We start from the raw sequence: 18364 nt of genomic DNA, 5'->3' as shown, positions 1-18364 counted from the left end.
TAGGAATCTCCATGAGACTCAACTGCTAGACAGCATTTCTCAAACCTATCCTGCCAAGTTCTTCTCCCTCCACCAAGGTTTTATAAAACGGCTAAATTTTGTCGTTGTAATATAATAAGGTTCTTTTGAAGCCAATGTGGGAAATTCCAAATTGTAGTTACTTTTTAAACCACCAGATGGCGGCCTTGTTTCATAGAATCAGAGCATCCTGGTCAGTGAAGTCAATAGGTTCTTTTAAAAAGTGTTTATTAATAAATGTCCCAGGTTTTATATTAAAACTGGAGATTCAAAGAAAAGAGAAAGCATACTCTGTTCCTTTAAAGTGCTCACTACCGGGGCAACTGGATAGCATAGTGGATAGAGCACTGGCCCTGGAGCCAGGAGGACCTGAGTTCAAATCCAACCTCAGACACAACCTCAGGACCTAGTTGTTTGACCTTGGGCAAGTTACTTAACCCAATTACCTTGCAAAAAAATCCCACCCACCCCCCAAGAAAAAAAAAAGTTCACTATTTAATGGAGGAAACAATACAAAAAACACAAAGCAAACAAACAAAAAACACTATATATCCAAGGTCTAAAGAGTATAAAGGGAAAGTGATCATAAAGGGAAGATCCTAGCAGTGGAGCAGGACCAGGAAAGTTCCCTTCTTGAAGGAAGCAGGAAGCCAGGAAGCACAGGGGAGAAGGGAGAGCCTTTGAAACTTCAGGGACAACACAGAAAAGGACCTCAGAGAATAAAATGTAAGAGTTGGAAAGGGAAACTCAGAGACCATGGATGGAGAAGCAAATAAAGGCCTGGAGAAGCATCAAATACTAATCTTGGGCCAGGTAAAGGCAGACATATTGCTTTTAGGCATAAGTAGATCATAGGATCATAGCTGTAGAGTCAGAAGGGACATCTCATTTTATAAATGTGTCCAAAGACAAAGGAAGTAAAGTGATTTGCACAGTGACTCCCAGGGAGTAAATGTTAGAAGTTGGGTTTGAATCCAGGTCCTCTGACTCCTATAAAACAGTCCCCTTCTTCTCTGCCCTGGTCAGACCTATCTGGGTTATTGTGTTCAGCTACGGGCATCAGAATTAGAAAGGATAGTGATAACCTGGGCAGTATCCAGAGGAGGGCAACCAGAATGGGAAGGGACCTTGAGTCTATGTCATGAGAGGATTGGGGGCAAGAACTGACAGTGTTTAGAGGAGAGAAGAGATGACTCCTGGGGGTATGAGAGGTGCCTTCTAATAACTGAAGAACAGTCCTATGGGAGAGGGATTTGATTTATTCTGTTTGGTTCTATAGAGCAGAACAGGAGCAATGACTGATCCTAATAGAGCATTGCAAAGTAGAAGGCTCTGCCTTGGAAAGTCATGGGCTCCCCCCCAGTGGGGAGAGGCTGGATGAACAACTGTTTGTAATGGTGTAAGAGGGATTCCTTTTAGATAGGGATCAGATGAGTCCTCAAATTCTATGATTCTATGATTTTGACCAAGCTCTCTCAATAAGTCAAGGATGGAATAAGGACCTGAACCCAAATCTCCCCACCACTATCCCAGAGATCTTGCCACAACCCCCTCCCCATAGAGACAGCTTTTCAAACGTGGTTCCCCATTCACATAGGGCTAACTATCATCCTCTTAATTGTTTTGTTAGGATAGGAAGTATGACTGGCAATCAAAAAAAAATACAATCCAAAAGTCATTTCTGTGGGATATATTATGGAATATGAGAGGACAATATACTATACTATGGTGGGTTGAGGCCAGTGTCAATAGGAGTTTCCCCAGGAGTTTCCCACTTCCTAGTCCTGCTTAGTTCTACAACCACTTCCTCTAATTTAGATCATCAGAATAGTTTTCTAAGTAACTGAAATGAAGATGTTCTTTTAAAATGATATTTGATAAGATTACTTAGCCAAATGAATGCCTAAGAGGGAGAGATCTCCATGGCCCAAAATGGACAAGAATTTAATGGTTAGTTAGACATGCAGTGAATTAAGTAGTAGGCTGTGAGTTAGGAAAGCCTGAGTTCAAATCCAGACTAAGACACTAGTTGTATGACCCTGACAAGTCACTTAACCTCTGTTTACCTCAGTTTCCTCAAATCTAAGATGGAAAAATAGCATCTAAATCCTGAAGCTGCTGTGAGCATCAAATGAGACATTTGCAAATAAATCCCTTAGCCCAATAATTGCTAACACATATTAGATGTTACATATATCTTTATTCCCTTCCTTTAAAATTGTTTTTAATTCAGTGTTTTATTTTTCTACAGTTACATATAAAAACAAGTTTGAACACTTTTAAAACTTTGAGTTTCACATTCTCTCTTCTTTCTACCTCATTCCCACATTGAGAAAGTGAGCAATTTAATATAGATTAAAAATATGTAGTCATGCAAAACATTTCCATGATAGTCATGTTGTGAAAGAAAGCATAGGATTCCTCCCCCCAAAAAAAGAAACCTCAAGAAGAATAAAGTTATAAAGAAAAAAAAGAACGCTTCAATCTGTATTCAGCCACCATCAGTTCTTTCTCTGGGGATTAATAATATTCTTTATCTTAAATTCAGAGTTGTCTTGGGTCACAGAACCGCTGAGAAAAGCTAAGTCATTATCAGCTGATCATCCTACAATATTGCTATTACTTTGTATACAGTACTTTCATATTCCATCTGCTCATGGAGATCTTTCCAAGTTTTACTGAGAACATTCTGCTCATCATTTCTTCAAGCTGATTAGTATTCCATCATAATCACACACCACAATTTGTTCAGTCATTCTCTTTAATTTCTCAATTTCCAGTTCCTTACCACCAGAAAAGAACTGCTGTATTTAGTCCTTTTCCTTTTTTGCTTCCATCTCTTTTGGCATACAGACCCAGTAGTGGCATTGTTAGGACAAAGGTTAAGTTTGGTTTTTAGAATCTTTTGGATGTAGGTCCAAATTGCTCTACAAAATTGTTGAATCATTTCACAACTCCTCCAACGATGCATTAATATTTCATTTTCCCTACATCCCCTCCAACATTTGTAACTTTCCATTTCTCTCTGATTAGCCAATTTAAAAGGTATAAGGTTTTACCTCAGAATTATTTTAATTTGTCTTTCTTCAACCAATAGTAAGTTAGAAAAATTTTTGTAACTATGGCTAAAGATAGCATTAATAATCTCATCCAAAAACTGTTCATATCTTTTGAGGAATGACTTATTCTTATATAATTTTTTCCCAGGTCTCTATGTTTGAGAAATGAGGTCTTTATCAGAGAAACTTGCTCCAATATTTTTCCCCACAGTTATTATTGTTAACTGTATTTTCCTCCATCCTATTCCCTTATACCCATTGATTCTATTTTCTCCTTTCACCCTGTCCCTCACCCCTCCCCTAATCTGCCCTCTTCTATCACCCTCCCCCCTCTCTCTTATTCCCCTTCCCTCCCTACTTTCCTGAAGGGTAAAATAGATTTCTATATCCAATTGAGTGGGTATGCTATTCCCTCTTTGAGTCAATTCTGTCTGTTCCCCCTCTTCCATTCCACTGTAATTTGTGTAAAGTTATTATTTAAAGGTATATGTAGGGGCTTGGGGAGAGCTCAGACAAGTCCTTGCCTTTTCTCTGCCATCTTGACTCTGCTCCCCTATTCCCCTCCTTCTGAGATTCTTTATGACATACCCTTCAATGTTGTGGTTGGAGTCATTCAGTCATGTCTGACTCTGTGACACCATGGACTATAGCATCCCAGGACCTTCTATCCTCCACTGTCTCTTGAATTCTATCCAAGTTCATATTCATTGTTTCCATGATGCTATCTACCATCTCATTCTGCCATCCCCTTTTCCTTTTCCTTCAATTTTTCCCAACAACAGGATCTTTTGCAATGAGTCCTGTCTTCTAATTATGCATTTAAGCTTCAACTTCAGTATTTGACCTTCCAGTGATTAGCTTGAATTAATTTCTTTAAATATTGATTGGATTTCCTTGATGTCCAAGGAGCTCTCAAAAGTCTTTTTCAGTGCCACAATTCAAAAGTCTGACTTTTGACGCTGACACAAAAATGTCAGTTCTGTGGTACTCAGCTTTCCTTTATAGTCCAGCTCTCACTGCCACACAAAATTTTAGGAAAAACCCATGGCTCTGACTATATAGACATTTGCTAGGAAGGCATCACCTTTGCAAGGTGCTGACAAAGGTTATGACCTTACTGATGCCTAAAAACAGATAAAACAGAGGAAAAAAATTAAGGATTGATTTTCTTTTGTTGGTGAGGCCAAGGTAATAAACCATCCATCAACTTATATGGCTTTAATAACCAGTTCTATAATCTTCTCATTCTCTTTCCTTTCCCCCTTTCTATCTTTCTATGCCCCTCTGGAATTTGAAGCTCAAACTGAGTTTTTTCCTCTCTACTTTCTTTTATTTAAGAAAGTATGATATGCACCTCCCTTTTCCACCTTTACACACACACACACACATACACACACACACACACACACACACACACACACACACACACACACACCTCTTCATCCCAGGAAGTCCCAACAACTGACTCTCCTAATTCTCTCTAGGCAGAAAATATAGTGGATTTAATTTCATTGGGGCTATTGTGAGGATAAAGGTAAGTGGTAGTAGGAAGAAAATGAACAGGCCAAACCAAAACAATGATTTTCTCCCTGGACTTCTTGCACTAGGCTTTGTGCAATTATGCAATTGTGCCAATTATGCCACATTCTGGTGCCCATTCAACTTTATTCCTATTCTGAGCTCTTCCCACTCCCAGACTGGCCAAGGCACAAAGCATATAGTCTGGGGTGAACCTGCTGCTGTTTCCTCTTCCTTGGGAAACTGCCTAATTTTGTCATGTCTCTCCCATCTATCCCCCTCTTCTTTTCCACTACCACCACCCTCATTCCTGTTTCCCTAATTCATTCCAATCTTTTCTCCCTCTCAATCCATCCTTCATACTACTGTCATATGAGGGGTTTTTGGTTTTTGTTTTTTGTTTTCTTTGCATAGGATCTGGTGCTACCACTCCTGGAAGGGGAGGGAAGGGGGAAGGGGAAGTTTGCTTGTTTCCCATTAGCTACCAAATATTATTCTTTATCCTGGCCTACACATTTCAATGCCCTCCAAACCAAGGGACCATTCTTCCAAATGGATAATTATTGTCTTCTATTCTCAAACTAAACTGGACTAATTTCCATCTCCCAACTTTGTTCTGCAATCTTCTGTCTCCAAACCTTTGCTTCTCTGTGATGAGAATCTCAACCTACCCTGCACATGGTGAATCTACCCTGGAAAGTACAACTCAAAAGCCACCATGAGACTTTCTCTAATGTCCCCAAGTAAGTCTTTACTCCTCAAATTTCACTTAATACTTCACCTTTGCTTCTTCATTTCACTTATTTTTGTGTCCCATCCCCTTACTAGACTCTTATATCCATGAGGTTAGTATATTTGCTTAATATTGTATCTCTTTCTGTGCCTTACAGAGTTCCCTGAACACAGTAAATCATAGTAGATTCTTCAGAAATGTCTGTTGACTTTAATTGAGGCAAAGGCCCATTCCCCTATGCTTGGTCCCTGGACACAAAATTCATGGTCATCTTGAGGATTCCTTGCCTCCCTTTGGTTCAAGTGACTCTGCCCTCTCTTCTCAGATCCGATGCATGCTCAACATATGGGGAGTGATCCTGTACCTGCGTCTGCCCTGGATCACAGCCCAAGCTGGCATTGGTAAGTGAGGCTTCCCCTGGCTGATGGAAGGATAAAGAATGGGGCTCCCAGACAAGGACAAGAGCCCTTCACTGTCCTCATATTTTGGCCTTTCCTCTTGTGAGAAGAAGGGTCATGGAAGGAAAATTGCAGAAGGAAATCATCCCTAGTAGGACTTAGGGAGGACCTCCAGAGGACAGAGTAAGGGGCAGGGGGGAGGATTGAATATGTTCAGTTGTCTTTAAAACAGAGGGTGGTGATTTCAGAGAAGATGATCCTAAACCTGTCCCAAGTGGAAAGTGGAGCATTCCTAATAGCTACATGATAGGGCCTCCTGCCTCCAGGAAAGGAGCTAGAGCCTCAGGTTTCCTCTTGTGTTGGAGATCAGCGAAAGGAAGTATAAAGAACCCCCAAACTAAAAATTTAGGCCTGCCTGTACCACCAACTTCCTTTGTAACTCAGCAAAGTTACTTTTTTTCGTTGGGTCTCATTTTCCCCCATCTTTCAGATGGGGATGATAAGTTCCATCTTACCTATTCTTGGGTGTGATGTTGATAATTAAATAAAGAACGGGGCATCAAAGTCCTTTATAAAAATGAAGGATTAGTATGTCTTCCTTCCCTGGCAGGGAAATGGCATTTAGACTTCCCCCTTCACTCTATACTCTCTCCACAGTCTTGACATGGGTCATCATCCTCCTCTCAGTGACAGTTACCACCATCACGGGCCTCTCCATCTCTGCCATCTCCACCAACGGCAAAGTCAAGTCAGGTTTGCTGCATTGTTAGACTGCTTTTTCCCTTCTTCCCTGGATCCTCAAATATTGTGGGTTCCTTAGAGGGACCACCCAGCTTTGAAATGTTGTGTTACCATTTGGCACCCCAAACTCCTCTCCATCATCAAGAGGGAAAGAAGCCATATTACTAAGGGAAACTTTATTGATAATGCTTGCACTTCTCTTTTCCCAAATTCTATATCCTTCTCAGCTCTCGGTTCTCCCCATGATGGATTGATTATCTGTGCATCTACAATGTGGAATGCCAAATGGATTCTCCCCATATTCATCCTGTACCTGCACTTCCTTCTCCTGAGACTAGGGTTTCACATTGGAGACAATCTCAGAATTAGCCTGAGCCAGAGAACCAGAGGAAGTTTGGTCCGCTGCTTTCAAATGCAAATAATGGCATGGATCACCAGAACTAATAGAAATCCTAGTACAGGGTCAAGAATCTAGAACCCAGCTCTTGATTCTTAATCTCATGCCCTTTTTTCAGTCAATCAATTTATTAACCATTTTTGTTGTTCCAGGCACAGTACTACCTTCAGGGAATATAAAGAAAAATGTCCATTTGTTCTTGCTCTCAAGGAGCTTATATTCCTTCAGGTGAAACAGCTGACCAATGGACACACATTTATTAAGTATCTTTAATGCATTAGGCACCGGATTTGCAAAATCCTTGCCCTCAAAGAGGTTTCAGACCTTTGGGAGAGACAACATGAGCCTACATAAGCATATACAATATAAATACAAGATAATTTTTAGGGGGAAAGTACATTTATGTATCAATTTAATGTATAAAACAATTTCCTCACAACTTACTTCTCTGGTAGACAAGGAAAATATTATTGTTCCTATTTCACTGATAAAGAAACTGAAGTTCAGAAAGGTTAATTGATTTACCCAAGGGCCCATAGCTAATAAGCCTCGAATCCAGTGCTCTTTGTACAATGTTAGACCGTCATAACTTACTAGCTACTTTTAGTTATTTAGATTGTCAAAAAAAACCCAAGTGAGATGCAAGGACTAATCTGGGAGTCCAGATTCCTGAGTCCTAGAGCTGACTATCACTAACTCTTTGTGCCACTTTAGCCAAATCACTTCCCCATACTATGTTACAGTTTCCCTATCTGTGAAATGAAAAGGATGGATTAAACACTCTCTGAAGCACTTTTAGCTTTGAGTAAAGGTCTCTGAGACTTGTCTTGTGTTCTTTAACATTTTTTCTTGCCCCTCTTCCCATCCACCCTCAACCCTTTGGCATCTCACTTGGAGTGGGGATGGGGGATTGGGTCTCTGTTAGGTGGCACCTACTTCCTCATCTCAAGGAGCCTGGGCCCAGAACTGGGTGGCTCTATCGGCCTCATCTTTGCCTTTGCTAATGCTGTTGCTGTGGCCATGCACACTGTGGGCTTTGCTGAGACTGTACGAGATCTGATCCAGGTAAACTGAACTTCTGGGGACAACTTGGGAACCCAGAATAGAAAGGGAGACTTTGGGAGGCATTTCCATATCACAAATACTTTGTGGTCCTATTAATCATTTTGTATAATAGTTATTAAGATGATATAATTACCAGTAAATTACAAGGAATATTTCATCAAAAGAAAACTGATGGGATTCCCCAGTTTCACTTCTTTGGGGAGTGCTGTGGCCCTCAGAACAAATTCACAAAATGGCAGCTTTTAGCAGATGTATTTGGTGAGGGCTTGGACTAGAGACCTCTCAACTTCCTTCATAAGGTTCCATAAATCCCTTATTTGACCTCAGTAAAAAGGGGTCATTCTAAGCCTAGAATTCTATTGCAAAGTACATTTGTCTATTTTTAAAGAGGGAGGGATGTTGGTGGACTGAAGAAAGGACTGGCTGGAGGAACCTAAAGGAAGTATCTCCCCACTCTGTTGGTCTTGGTTTCCCCCTGCAGGAGTATGGCTCTCCCTTAGTGGACCCCACCAACGACATAAGAATCATTGGTGTGATCACCGTCACAGTGCTATTGGCCATTTCCTTGGCTGGCATGGAATGGGAATCCAAGGTAAAGTAATGTCATGAGGAGAGGGAGGAAAGGTTCCTACAGGTTTGAAGAAAATACCTTCCTAGGGCCAAGTAAAACCATACAATTAAGGTAGCTTCCTTCTCTGCCTTGAGGGCAGGTCAACTGGACTCCAAATAATGACTGACCAAGAGGAAGCTCTGAGGACTCCCAGGTAAATGGGAGTGGTGACTTTGCTGAGGAGGGGCAAGCAGAGCTTGGCCAAGGATGTGGTCAGTGTGGAGGGACTGGTGGCTCACCTGGAAAAAATGGGACCTTCCCCTGTATATGAATTTCATCTTAGTAGATGAAATCATCTAGTGGAGCTTTCTAAAATTCCATGATCCCTCTGCTGGGAGAAGGAAGTGCCAAGGCTAGGGATAGAGTCCTCAGGACAGTAGAGAGCTAGCTCCAGGACACCCTTCTGCTCCTAGGTCATGGACTTCCCCTAATCCCCATCCCATCCCTTCTTCCAACCTGGTTCAGTCTCTCCTCTGTTTTTAGGTTGAAACATAGGAGGTGTCTCCCTAGGAAGCCTTAAGTTCCTCCTCTCCCCCAATACATAAACTCTCAATATACATTTTTTTTTAGGTTTTGCAAGGCAAATGGGGTTAAGTGGCTTACCCAAGGCCACACAGCTAGGTAATTATTAAGTGTCTGAGACCGGATTTGAACCCAGGTACTCCTGACTCCAAGACTGGTGCTTTATCCACTACGCCACCTAGCCGCCCCTCCATATACATTTATTAAGGGCCTTTGATGTACCAAGCTTTGTGCTAGGGACTGGGCATCCATAGACAAAAATGAGCATTCCTGTCCTCAAGGTATTTACATCTTATCTAGAGAGATGACATTACATATAGAAGGATACATATAACATTAACAAATAAAAATGCTCCACCTGGTAAACTGTACAGGTTAAAGGTTGGATTCATCAATGATTTAACTCTTTGTAAGTAGCTAAGAGTGATCCATTCTCTGAGTGGGAAGGGGAGGAATGATCACTTCTGGAGGGTCCACACTAGCCACCTTTACTAGATTTTCAGCCCAGGTGTCTGGCTTCTCTAGGCCCAGGTGTTGTTCTTCTTGGTTATCATGGTCTCCTTTGCCAACTACTTCGTGGGAACATTGATTCCTCCATCTGAGGAGAAGGCATCAAAGGGCTACTTCAGCTACCGAGGTATGTCTGAGAGTAATGGAGGGGAAGGATTGGGACTTCCTTCTGCCCCAGGTCTTGGTAATAAAGGCTGTATTGAACAAAGCCTAGCCCAGTCATGGGGAGGTGAGGGAAGGGGGATGTTAGGTTCTGGAGCCAGTTGAAGTCCCTATTTCTCTCCCTACACAGAGAAGTAATGCCATATAGTAATAGAGTATTGGACTTGGAGTCAGAAAGACCTGAGTTCAAATCTTTCCTCAGCACCTTGTTATGTGACCTTGGGCAAAAATCATTTTTCCTTTCTGAGGCTCAGTTTCTTCATCTGTAAAATGCCCAGGATGAATTTACTAACTTCCTACCAGCTCCATAATTCTATTCTCCTGTAACCTTTATTAGAAATCCTTTCCTTTGGGTACTCTTCAGATGGTTACCCTAGTACAATGTGCCACTTGCAGTGGTTGTGTGAAAGCCAATCCTCTTCTCCATGGCCTGGGCATAGAAAAGAAGGAGTTGAGTCACAAAGGGAAAGGGACTGACCCAGCATGAATTTTTCCAGGAGACATTTTTGCCCAGAATTTAGTGCCAGACTGGAGGGGTATAGACGGCAGCTTCTTTGGAATGTTCTCCATCTTCTTCCCATCAGCCACAGGCATCCTCGCAGGTGCCAACATCTCCGGGGACTTAAAGGTGAGTTATAATCTACCTACTTTTCTAGAATCAGTGAATGAAAAGTTCTTTATTGAGCCCTTACTGTAATACAGTTAGTTCTAAGGATGACAATGACATGAGGAAAGATTCTAGAATTAGAACAAAACCTTAGAGATCATTTAGTATGAATCCTGTCAGTTTTACAGCTGAGAAAGACAATGCCCAGAGAGCAGAAGTGATTTACTTGAATTCACACAAGTAGAAAGGAGCAGAGCTGCTCACAGGGAACATGATTATAGATCTAGAGAAGGCAAGGGACCTCAGAGGTCATCCAAGCCAACACTTTCCTTTCACAGATGAAGAAACTGAGTTTAAATGACTTACTCGAGGTGACACAGTTAGTAAGTGACTGACTCTCTTACCCCCCTCTAGTGTTCTTCCTTTTGCTTCATTCTGTCTCCTACCAATGAAGGAAAAGGCTTAGTCTGGAAAGGCATTGTGTAGAAGGCAGTACTTGATTTGGTGCTTGAAGAAAGGGATTCTCTGAGGTGGAAGTAAGGAACAGTGGGACTGCCATTGCAAAGGCATGGAGATGGGAGATGAGGTGTCACATGTACAGAACAATATGAAAACGAGTTTGACACCTCATCTCCCATAGTCCAGTAGGAGTCATGTGCAATAAGACTAAGAAGTGAAGGTGGCACCAGGATATACAATTTTAAGAGTGAGACAAAGCAGTTTCTATTTTATCTTTTTTTGTTTATTATTCCATGAAAATGGAACATTAGGAGGACTAAGAAGGAAAATGAAAGTCTTCCCCCAGTGCCCCATGTTGGCATCTATGTGACTGTGCTCTTAAAGATTATAATTGAGGAGTGAAAATTCTGGGAAGTTCAGAAGGATTTCTGAAAGACTCTTATGATAAACTCTGTATATGTAGTATCCAAGATCCAGACTAGTTTTAAGTTCAGAGGGCTAATCACCTAGTTGGTCACAAATGATGAAATTTTGGGCCATATCAACTCTCAGAAATAATCTAAATCAGAGGGGGAATCCTTGCCATGAGAAGTCAGAGGAGCATCATAACTAAGTCCCATATAGACAGGAGATGACAATCTACTGCTCATGACATGAAATTTCATTGAATCAGGGAATTTTTTAGGAAAATGCACTCTGACAATGCAGATCAACAACTATTCTGCCATTTAGAGGTTCATAGGCTCATAGGGTTGGAATTGAAAGTGGTCATCCAGTCTAACTCCCTCATTTTGATAAAGAAATCAAGATTCGAAAAGTTTAAAAGTTGCTTGCCCATGATCACAGAGATAATAAATGGCAAAGGGAATTTGGACCCACATCCTCCAGCTCCAAATTTAGTGTTCTTTCCATTGCACCAGAGTTGCCTGGGGGCACTGATAGGTTGTAGCATTTAGTTGTTTTTCATTTGTTTGACTCTTCCATGATCCTATTTGGGGTTCTCTTGACAAAGATATTGGAGTAGTTTGCCATTTCCTTCTCCAACTCATTTGGAAAGATGAGGAAACTGAGGCAAACAAAGTTAAGAGACAAGCCCATGGACACAGTTAGTGAATGTCTGAGGCAGAGGCAGAGAACCTCAGGCCAGTGGGTTGTATAAGGCCTATGAAATCATTTGGTCTGGCTCTGCCACAACATTTGCAGGTAGGACTCAAAATTCAATAAATCGAGGAGTTTTTTAGGAGTGAATTAATTAAATGTTTGGAGAAATATGGCAGGTTAATTTTCTAAGTTGATAATTTTATTTGACCCACGAATGATGTTATGAATATCCAAATGGCCCTCAGAAGAGAAAAGTTCTCCAACCCTAGACTTAGGCCTGATTTGAACTCAGGAAAGATGAAACCTCCAGATTCTCAGCCCAATATTCTATCCAGTGCACCAATTAGCTGTTATTTTATTTTTGAAAAATATTAAGAAATTATTGGCTTTTCCTTCCTTTAGGTCTGTCATCATAGATCTAGAGCTGGAAGTGTTGTTAGAAATCATCCAATACAACTTCTTCCTTTCTCAGATAAGGGAACTGAGACCCAGGGGAATTTAATTACTTTTGAACCTAGGTGCTCTGACTGAATTCACTATTACACATTGCCTCTCTTTGGGGAAAGTGGCAAAAATGTCTGTGGCAATCAATGTTCCAGGGGCAGGGACCATATCTGTTCTTTTCTCTCCATATTAATAAGAAGATTGTCTAGGTTGCCCAGGGTCACACAAAACTAGGAAATATCTGAGGCTGGATTGAACTCAGATGAGTCTTCCTAATGGAACACCCAGTGTTCTATGCATCTTTCCTCTCCATATTAATAAGAAGATTGTCTAGGTGACTTCAGTGGTCATCTATTTCAAACTGTCTCTGGAAAAACAAAATTCCTTCTACAACTTACCACTGGTCATCCAGCTTTTGCTTCTGGAACTTAAATGTGAGGAGCCCTCCACCTTTGAAGGCAGCACTCTGATTGTTAGGGGTTTTCTCCTGATCAAGCCTCTCTATAATTTCCATATTTTCTCCTGACTGTGACCTCTGGGATCAAACAGAACATGTCTTCTTTCTTGGCATCTTGGCTAAACAACCTCAGTCTTTTTAAAGGAAGTTAGGTGGTGTTTATATAAAGTGCTAAACTTGGAATTGGGAAGACCCCAATTCAAGTCCAGCCTCAGATTTTTGCTGACTGTGGAATCCCGGGTAAGTCACTTAACCTCTGTCTACCTCAGTTTCCTCAATTGTAAAATAGGGATAATAATAGTACCTGCCTCCCAGGTAGGCTCAAATGAGATCATTTTTATAAAGTGCTTAGCACAGTCAATATTTAATAAATGCATATTTCCTGCCTTCCCATTGTTGGAGCCTGTCAAGATATTTCTGGCCCTGACTCTGGATCCTGATTCTGTTGTACAGTACTGAACTGTTGTACAGTATGTTGAACAGTATGAATCCCTCCTATATTTGTGTCATCTGTCCTCTACATCAGGACGTTGTCTGTGCCAGGGACACTGAGGAACAGGGTGGAGAAGCCAGGAATATGATACAAACATGCAACTTTCCTATAATAAGCCCTTCAAAAACTCAGGAATGTCCTCAGACCCTTTCAGAATGTGCTGGTAATCACAGGGCAGGATGCCTCCCTGACTTTTATTTATCTTAAACTCCTCCTTCAAACTTCAAGAGAATGTGCTATTTCAAGTGTTTGGTATTCAGGGTCTGTCCATATGGGGAATTCTGGACCAGCGAAAAATGTAGAGTTTAGTTTGGAAGACAGAAAGGCAAGTTACTTTTTTATGGGTTTTAGTTTCCTCAGGTGTAAAACAAGGGGTTTAGACTAGATGATCCTTTTAGTGATTCCTTCTAGTTATAAATCTACAATCCTATGTTGCTATCTTTCCCTTCCTGATTGAATAGAAGTCAGTTCTGTTCCATTTCAGGCTAAAGTTTGGCCTTGTATGACTGCTCTTCCCCAGAGCCCTGGCCCAGTCTAGCACCTAGTTCATGTAGAACAGCCTTCCTTCCTTCTTCCTCCTCTTCTCCTCCTTCTTCTTCCCTTCTCCTCCTTCTTGTTCTTATTCTTTTTCTTCTTCTCCTCCTCTTCCTCTTTTTCCCCTCCTCCTCCTTCTCTTCCTTTTCCTCACCCTTCTTTCTTCTCCTCCTCTTCCTTCCTCTTCTTTCTGTCCTCATTCTCTTTTTTCTTCTTCCTCTTCTCCTCTCCCCTTCCTTCCCCCATTAGCCATGTACCATATTTACCAAGTTAGCTTCTTGAACCAGATGGATTACATATGCAAGAATAAAAATTTCAAAACAACAGGTTAGCAACACCTCTTTTACCCCTTCCTTCCAATAGTTTGCTATGCCAGGCAGGTGACCACAGAGCATGCGTGGGCATGGAGAGTGATGCTTGGACAGATAAAAGTCACAAGTCGCAGAAATCAAGAAAGAAATCCAACACCAGGGGTGTGATGGGAAATGTTTTACAACTGGTTTGGATTGCATGAAGATCACACTTTTAAGTTTGACCTAAATTACTAACATTTTCCCCATCCTTTTTTAAAGTTTTTTGGGGTTTTTGTTGTTGTTTTGCTTTTGTGTGGCTTTTGCTAGGCAATGGGGTGAAATGACTTGCCCAAGGTCACATAGCTAAGTTAATATTAAGTGTCTGAATCCAGATTTGAAATCAGGTCCTCCTGACTCCAGGGCCAGTGCTCTATCCACTGTGTCACTTAGCTGTCTCCTTTTTTTTAATTTTGAAACTTAACAAAACAATAAGTCAAATCTTGATTTGTAGCATCTCCTGATTTCTGAGGTGTAAATGGTCATAATAAAATTTAACAATTGACTCTCTCCAACAGATTTGAGCTGACTCCAACACATCCCTGGGTCTAGCTAAGGATGGGGGAAATCCTCATAGCTTTTTATTATAAAAAGGAAAGGGAAAAAGACCTGGGAAACTCTTAAGCCACAGTTAAAGAGCAGCAAGTTCTCTTTCCACAAAGGACAAGTAGTAGTTCCCTAAAGTTCCCTATTGGGCCATACTCCTAGCAGAACCCACAGAAGTAGGTTATACCCTCAGGACTTTCTGATGTTATTGCAGTAGCTTCTGTGGTTGCTGATGTGATGTAAACAGAGGTTTCTTTGTAGGGATAGGTAGGTGTCTGGCCATTGATTGCATCAAGAAGTATGTGGTCTTTACTGATGCTTTAGAGAAGGGAACTCAATAATGTATGGCCATAAACTAAATGGAATGAAGAGGACAATGGCACAAGGACTATGCAGGGTCTGAGAGCTGGGGATCCCTGCCTGGGTTCATTTTCTCAACTAGTAACCCACCTGTAAAAATGAACCTTTGCTTTGAACTACTCCATCAAAATAGCTCTTTGGGGGGGGCAGGGAGTGGGGGGGAGTATGTTGGCAAAAGAACACATAGCACTGGAAAGATTTATAAATAGCATTAAAATCACAAGATTGTACTCCCAGGGTTTAGCTCCATGAAAAGCTGTGGGCAAAGCAATTCTTGGAATGTGTCCTGGTCCTGTTGTAAAACTTGCCCAGTTATGCCTCTGTTCCCAGGTGTGACCTGGCTTACAGTATAAACCCAGCAGAATTTCAAAGTGATACTTTTTAGAGAAAGCCTGGACCCTGATGGAAGAATAACTAGGCTGGACTCAGGTCTGCCATGACCACAACTAGGCTCAAAATTTGCCTTCTCAAAACCTGTTTCTTTATCTGAAAAATTGAGATAATAGCCTGGTTTGTAGGAAATGGTATCTGCAAAAGTCCATGGATGTCATCAGATCTCAGGTTCACAGCTAAGAGGTAGTAATCTAGTCTAAACCTGTGAGTTGTACAATTGTCAGTAACTGTTGTTGGAAAGAGCAAGAACAGGGATGGCAGGGAGAAGGGAAGATGCTGACTCTCATTTAGGACCTTTTTGATCTTTCATGGCATGACACTTGACTGGTGAGAAATTAGGAGAACCAATTAATCAACACTTATTAAGTACCCACTGTGTACAAGGTAACAGTGTACTCAGTCTATTCTTACCGCTTCACCCCCTCCCATAATAGAAGGACTTGGCATTTGGAGGATATGAAGCAAGGCTGCAGCTGAGGACCCTAGTAACAGAATCCAGAATCAGTGCCCAGTGCTTGAATCATGAAAATGCAACAGACATCTATCTTGGAGTTGGAATTCCTTTGTTCACTCAAGACTTTAGGCAAGAAGGCTTTAGGCTAGGATAGAAGGAAGCCAAGAAAGAATTTCCTCCAAATACATTGGTTTTCATTAAATATTTCCCAATTACATGTAAAAATTTTTTGGCATTCATTTAAAAAAATTTTGACTTCCAAATTGTCTCCCTCTCTCCTTTCCCTCCCACCTCCTTGAGAAGGCAAACAATTTGATATGGATTATTATGTGTCAAGTCATATAAAATATATTTCCATATTGGTCATATTGTAAAAGAGAACACAGACCAAAAAAAGGAGGAAAATAAAGAATGAATGCTTCAATCTTCAAACAGAGTTCATCAATTCTCTCTCTGGAGGTAGATGGCATTTTCATCATGAGTCCTTTAGAGTTGTCTTGGATCATTGTCTTGATCAGAATTGCTAAGTCTTTCACAGTTAATTATTCTCACAATATTGCTGTTACTGTGTTAACAGTAAGAATTGTTAAAAAAAAAAAAACTCTTCTTCAGGATCCTGCTGTGGCAATCCCCAAAGGTACATTAATGGCCATATTCTGGACTACAGTTTCCTACCTGGCCATCTCTGCTACCATTGGTAAGTAGTGGGGAACTAAATGATGTCAGAGAGGGATAAAGAGTTGTACTAATAGTTAGGTCTTATGGAATATATTACAACTAAATTCATCATTACATTTCTTTTTTTGTGAGGAAGTGGGGAAATGTCTAAATCCATAATTTCTTTTGTGTAGTAAACCCCCTCTATGAATGCAGATGGGCATCTGCTCTGCAAATTATATAGGGATGCTTGGAGCACTGGGGGATTAAGTTACTTATCCAATATCACTCAGCAGGGAGCACCAGAAGACTTCTTGAACCCAAATTTTCCTGACTCTAAGGTCTTTCTATCCATTTAAGCCTGACCTCATTAGATAAGATTTGGATATCAATGGGTAAATCCTACTCCCTTCTCATGTGCCTATCTAGAAAGTCAAACTATTCCATTCAGATAAAGTGGGATCCTACCTAGTGATGACAGACATTGGGCAAAGTCCTGGACCTAACACTACTAGAGTAACACCAGCACGTGAAGGAGTTATATGCTCCAATAACTTCTATTGAAAGTGTACCAAAGGGGTGGCTAGGTGATGCAGTGAATAAAGCACCGGCCCTGGAGTCAGGAGTACCTGGGTTCAAATCCGGTCTCAGACATTTAATAATTACCTAGCCATGTGGCCTTGGGCAAGCCACTTAATCCCATTGCCTTGCAAAAAAAAAATGTACCAAGGCAGAGATTCAGAACCAGTGTCCCTCTCCTCACATCACACTTCCTTGCCAGGCTCCTGTGTTGTCCGAGATGCCTCCGGAGGCCTCAATGACACAGTGATCCCTGGTTCCCCTGACTGTGAGGGGCTGGCTTGTGGCTACGGCTGGAACTTCACTGAGTGTACCCAGAAGCACAGCTGTCACTATGGGCTCATTAATTACTATCAGGTACTCTAACTCAACAGGCTTTTGAGGAGAGCTATCAGAATTTGGGGAGCCCCTGTCTTCATCATCAGACCCTGATTGCTTAGTGTGTTTGTCAGAGAGTCTTTGCCAAAGGCCTAGTCACACCTTGGGGAGGGATACAAGGAGAAAGAAACCTCCTTCAAGAGAGACTATAACTGAGGACTGAACTAAGGCTTCCAAGATCAGTCTGGCTGCCCAGACAAAGATTGAACCCCTAACTCATAGAAGACCAGCCAATAGGCCAGTGTAGATTGCTGCTGTCATTCTTTCTCCAACTCAAATAAATAATTTAATCTTTATTTTAATCAAATAAAGTAATTAATTTAATAGAGTTGGTAGCCATGAAACAGAGGGTGAGGACCTAGATATAAGAGTAACTGTGCCCAGGAGTGAGGGAACTCAGTCCTGGGATGGGTAGAATCAACCCCAGAAGTGAGGGGCTCTGGGGCACAGCTTGAGCAGCAAACAGGTACTAAATCCTATGCCCCTCCTGCAGACTATGAGTATGGTATCTGGCTTTGCACCCCTGATCACTGCAGGCATCTTTGGGGCCACCCTCTCTTCTGCCCTGGCCTGCCTTGTCTCTGCTGCCAAAGTTTTCCAGGTAAGAAAGAATTGTCTAGTCTAAGGTAAATTCTAGATACTCTAATGTTCTATAGCATTCGATGGAATGGGCAGGCCTAATGGGATGGGCAGAGGGGCTCAAGAGACTTTGGGAATGGCGAGGGTACCAAGAGAGAATAGGGATATAAAATGTCAATGTCAGTAACCTCACTGACATTGTGAAGTGGGGAGGGGAAGGGAAAAGGAAAAGGAAAAGGG

General features: G+C 41.4%; 1 protein-coding gene across 2 annotated transcripts in view; it reads left to right on the top strand.

Moving 5' to 3' along the window:
• Positions 1–18364, top strand: part of SLC12A3 (solute carrier family 12 member 3) — a 55321-nt gene that overhangs the window by 3834 nt on the left and 33123 nt on the right. For both annotated transcript variants that reach the window (XM_074211266.1, XM_074211265.1), the window contains exons 3-11: positions 5654–5729; positions 6384–6479; positions 7790–7929; positions 8411–8521; positions 9587–9698; positions 10231–10361; positions 16544–16628; positions 17370–17524; positions 18039–18146. In XM_074211266.1, the coding sequence (XP_074067367.1) occupies positions 5654–5729; positions 6384–6479; positions 7790–7929; positions 8411–8521; positions 9587–9698; positions 10231–10361; positions 16544–16628; positions 17370–17524; positions 18039–18146 (1014 nt within the window). The remainder of the gene's footprint in view (positions 1–5653; positions 5730–6383; positions 6480–7789; positions 7930–8410; positions 8522–9586; positions 9699–10230; positions 10362–16543; positions 16629–17369; positions 17525–18038; positions 18147–18364) is intronic.

The sequence above is a fragment of the Macrotis lagotis genome, chromosome 1 (genome assembly GCF_037893015.1).
Source record: "Macrotis lagotis isolate mMagLag1 chromosome 1, bilby.v1.9.chrom.fasta, whole genome shotgun sequence".
NCBI classification, from domain to species: Eukaryota; Metazoa; Chordata; class Mammalia; order Peramelemorphia; family Peramelidae; genus Macrotis; species Macrotis lagotis.
Note: the sequence above shows the minus strand (reverse complement) of the source record. Positions and strands in the feature narration are given on the sequence as shown.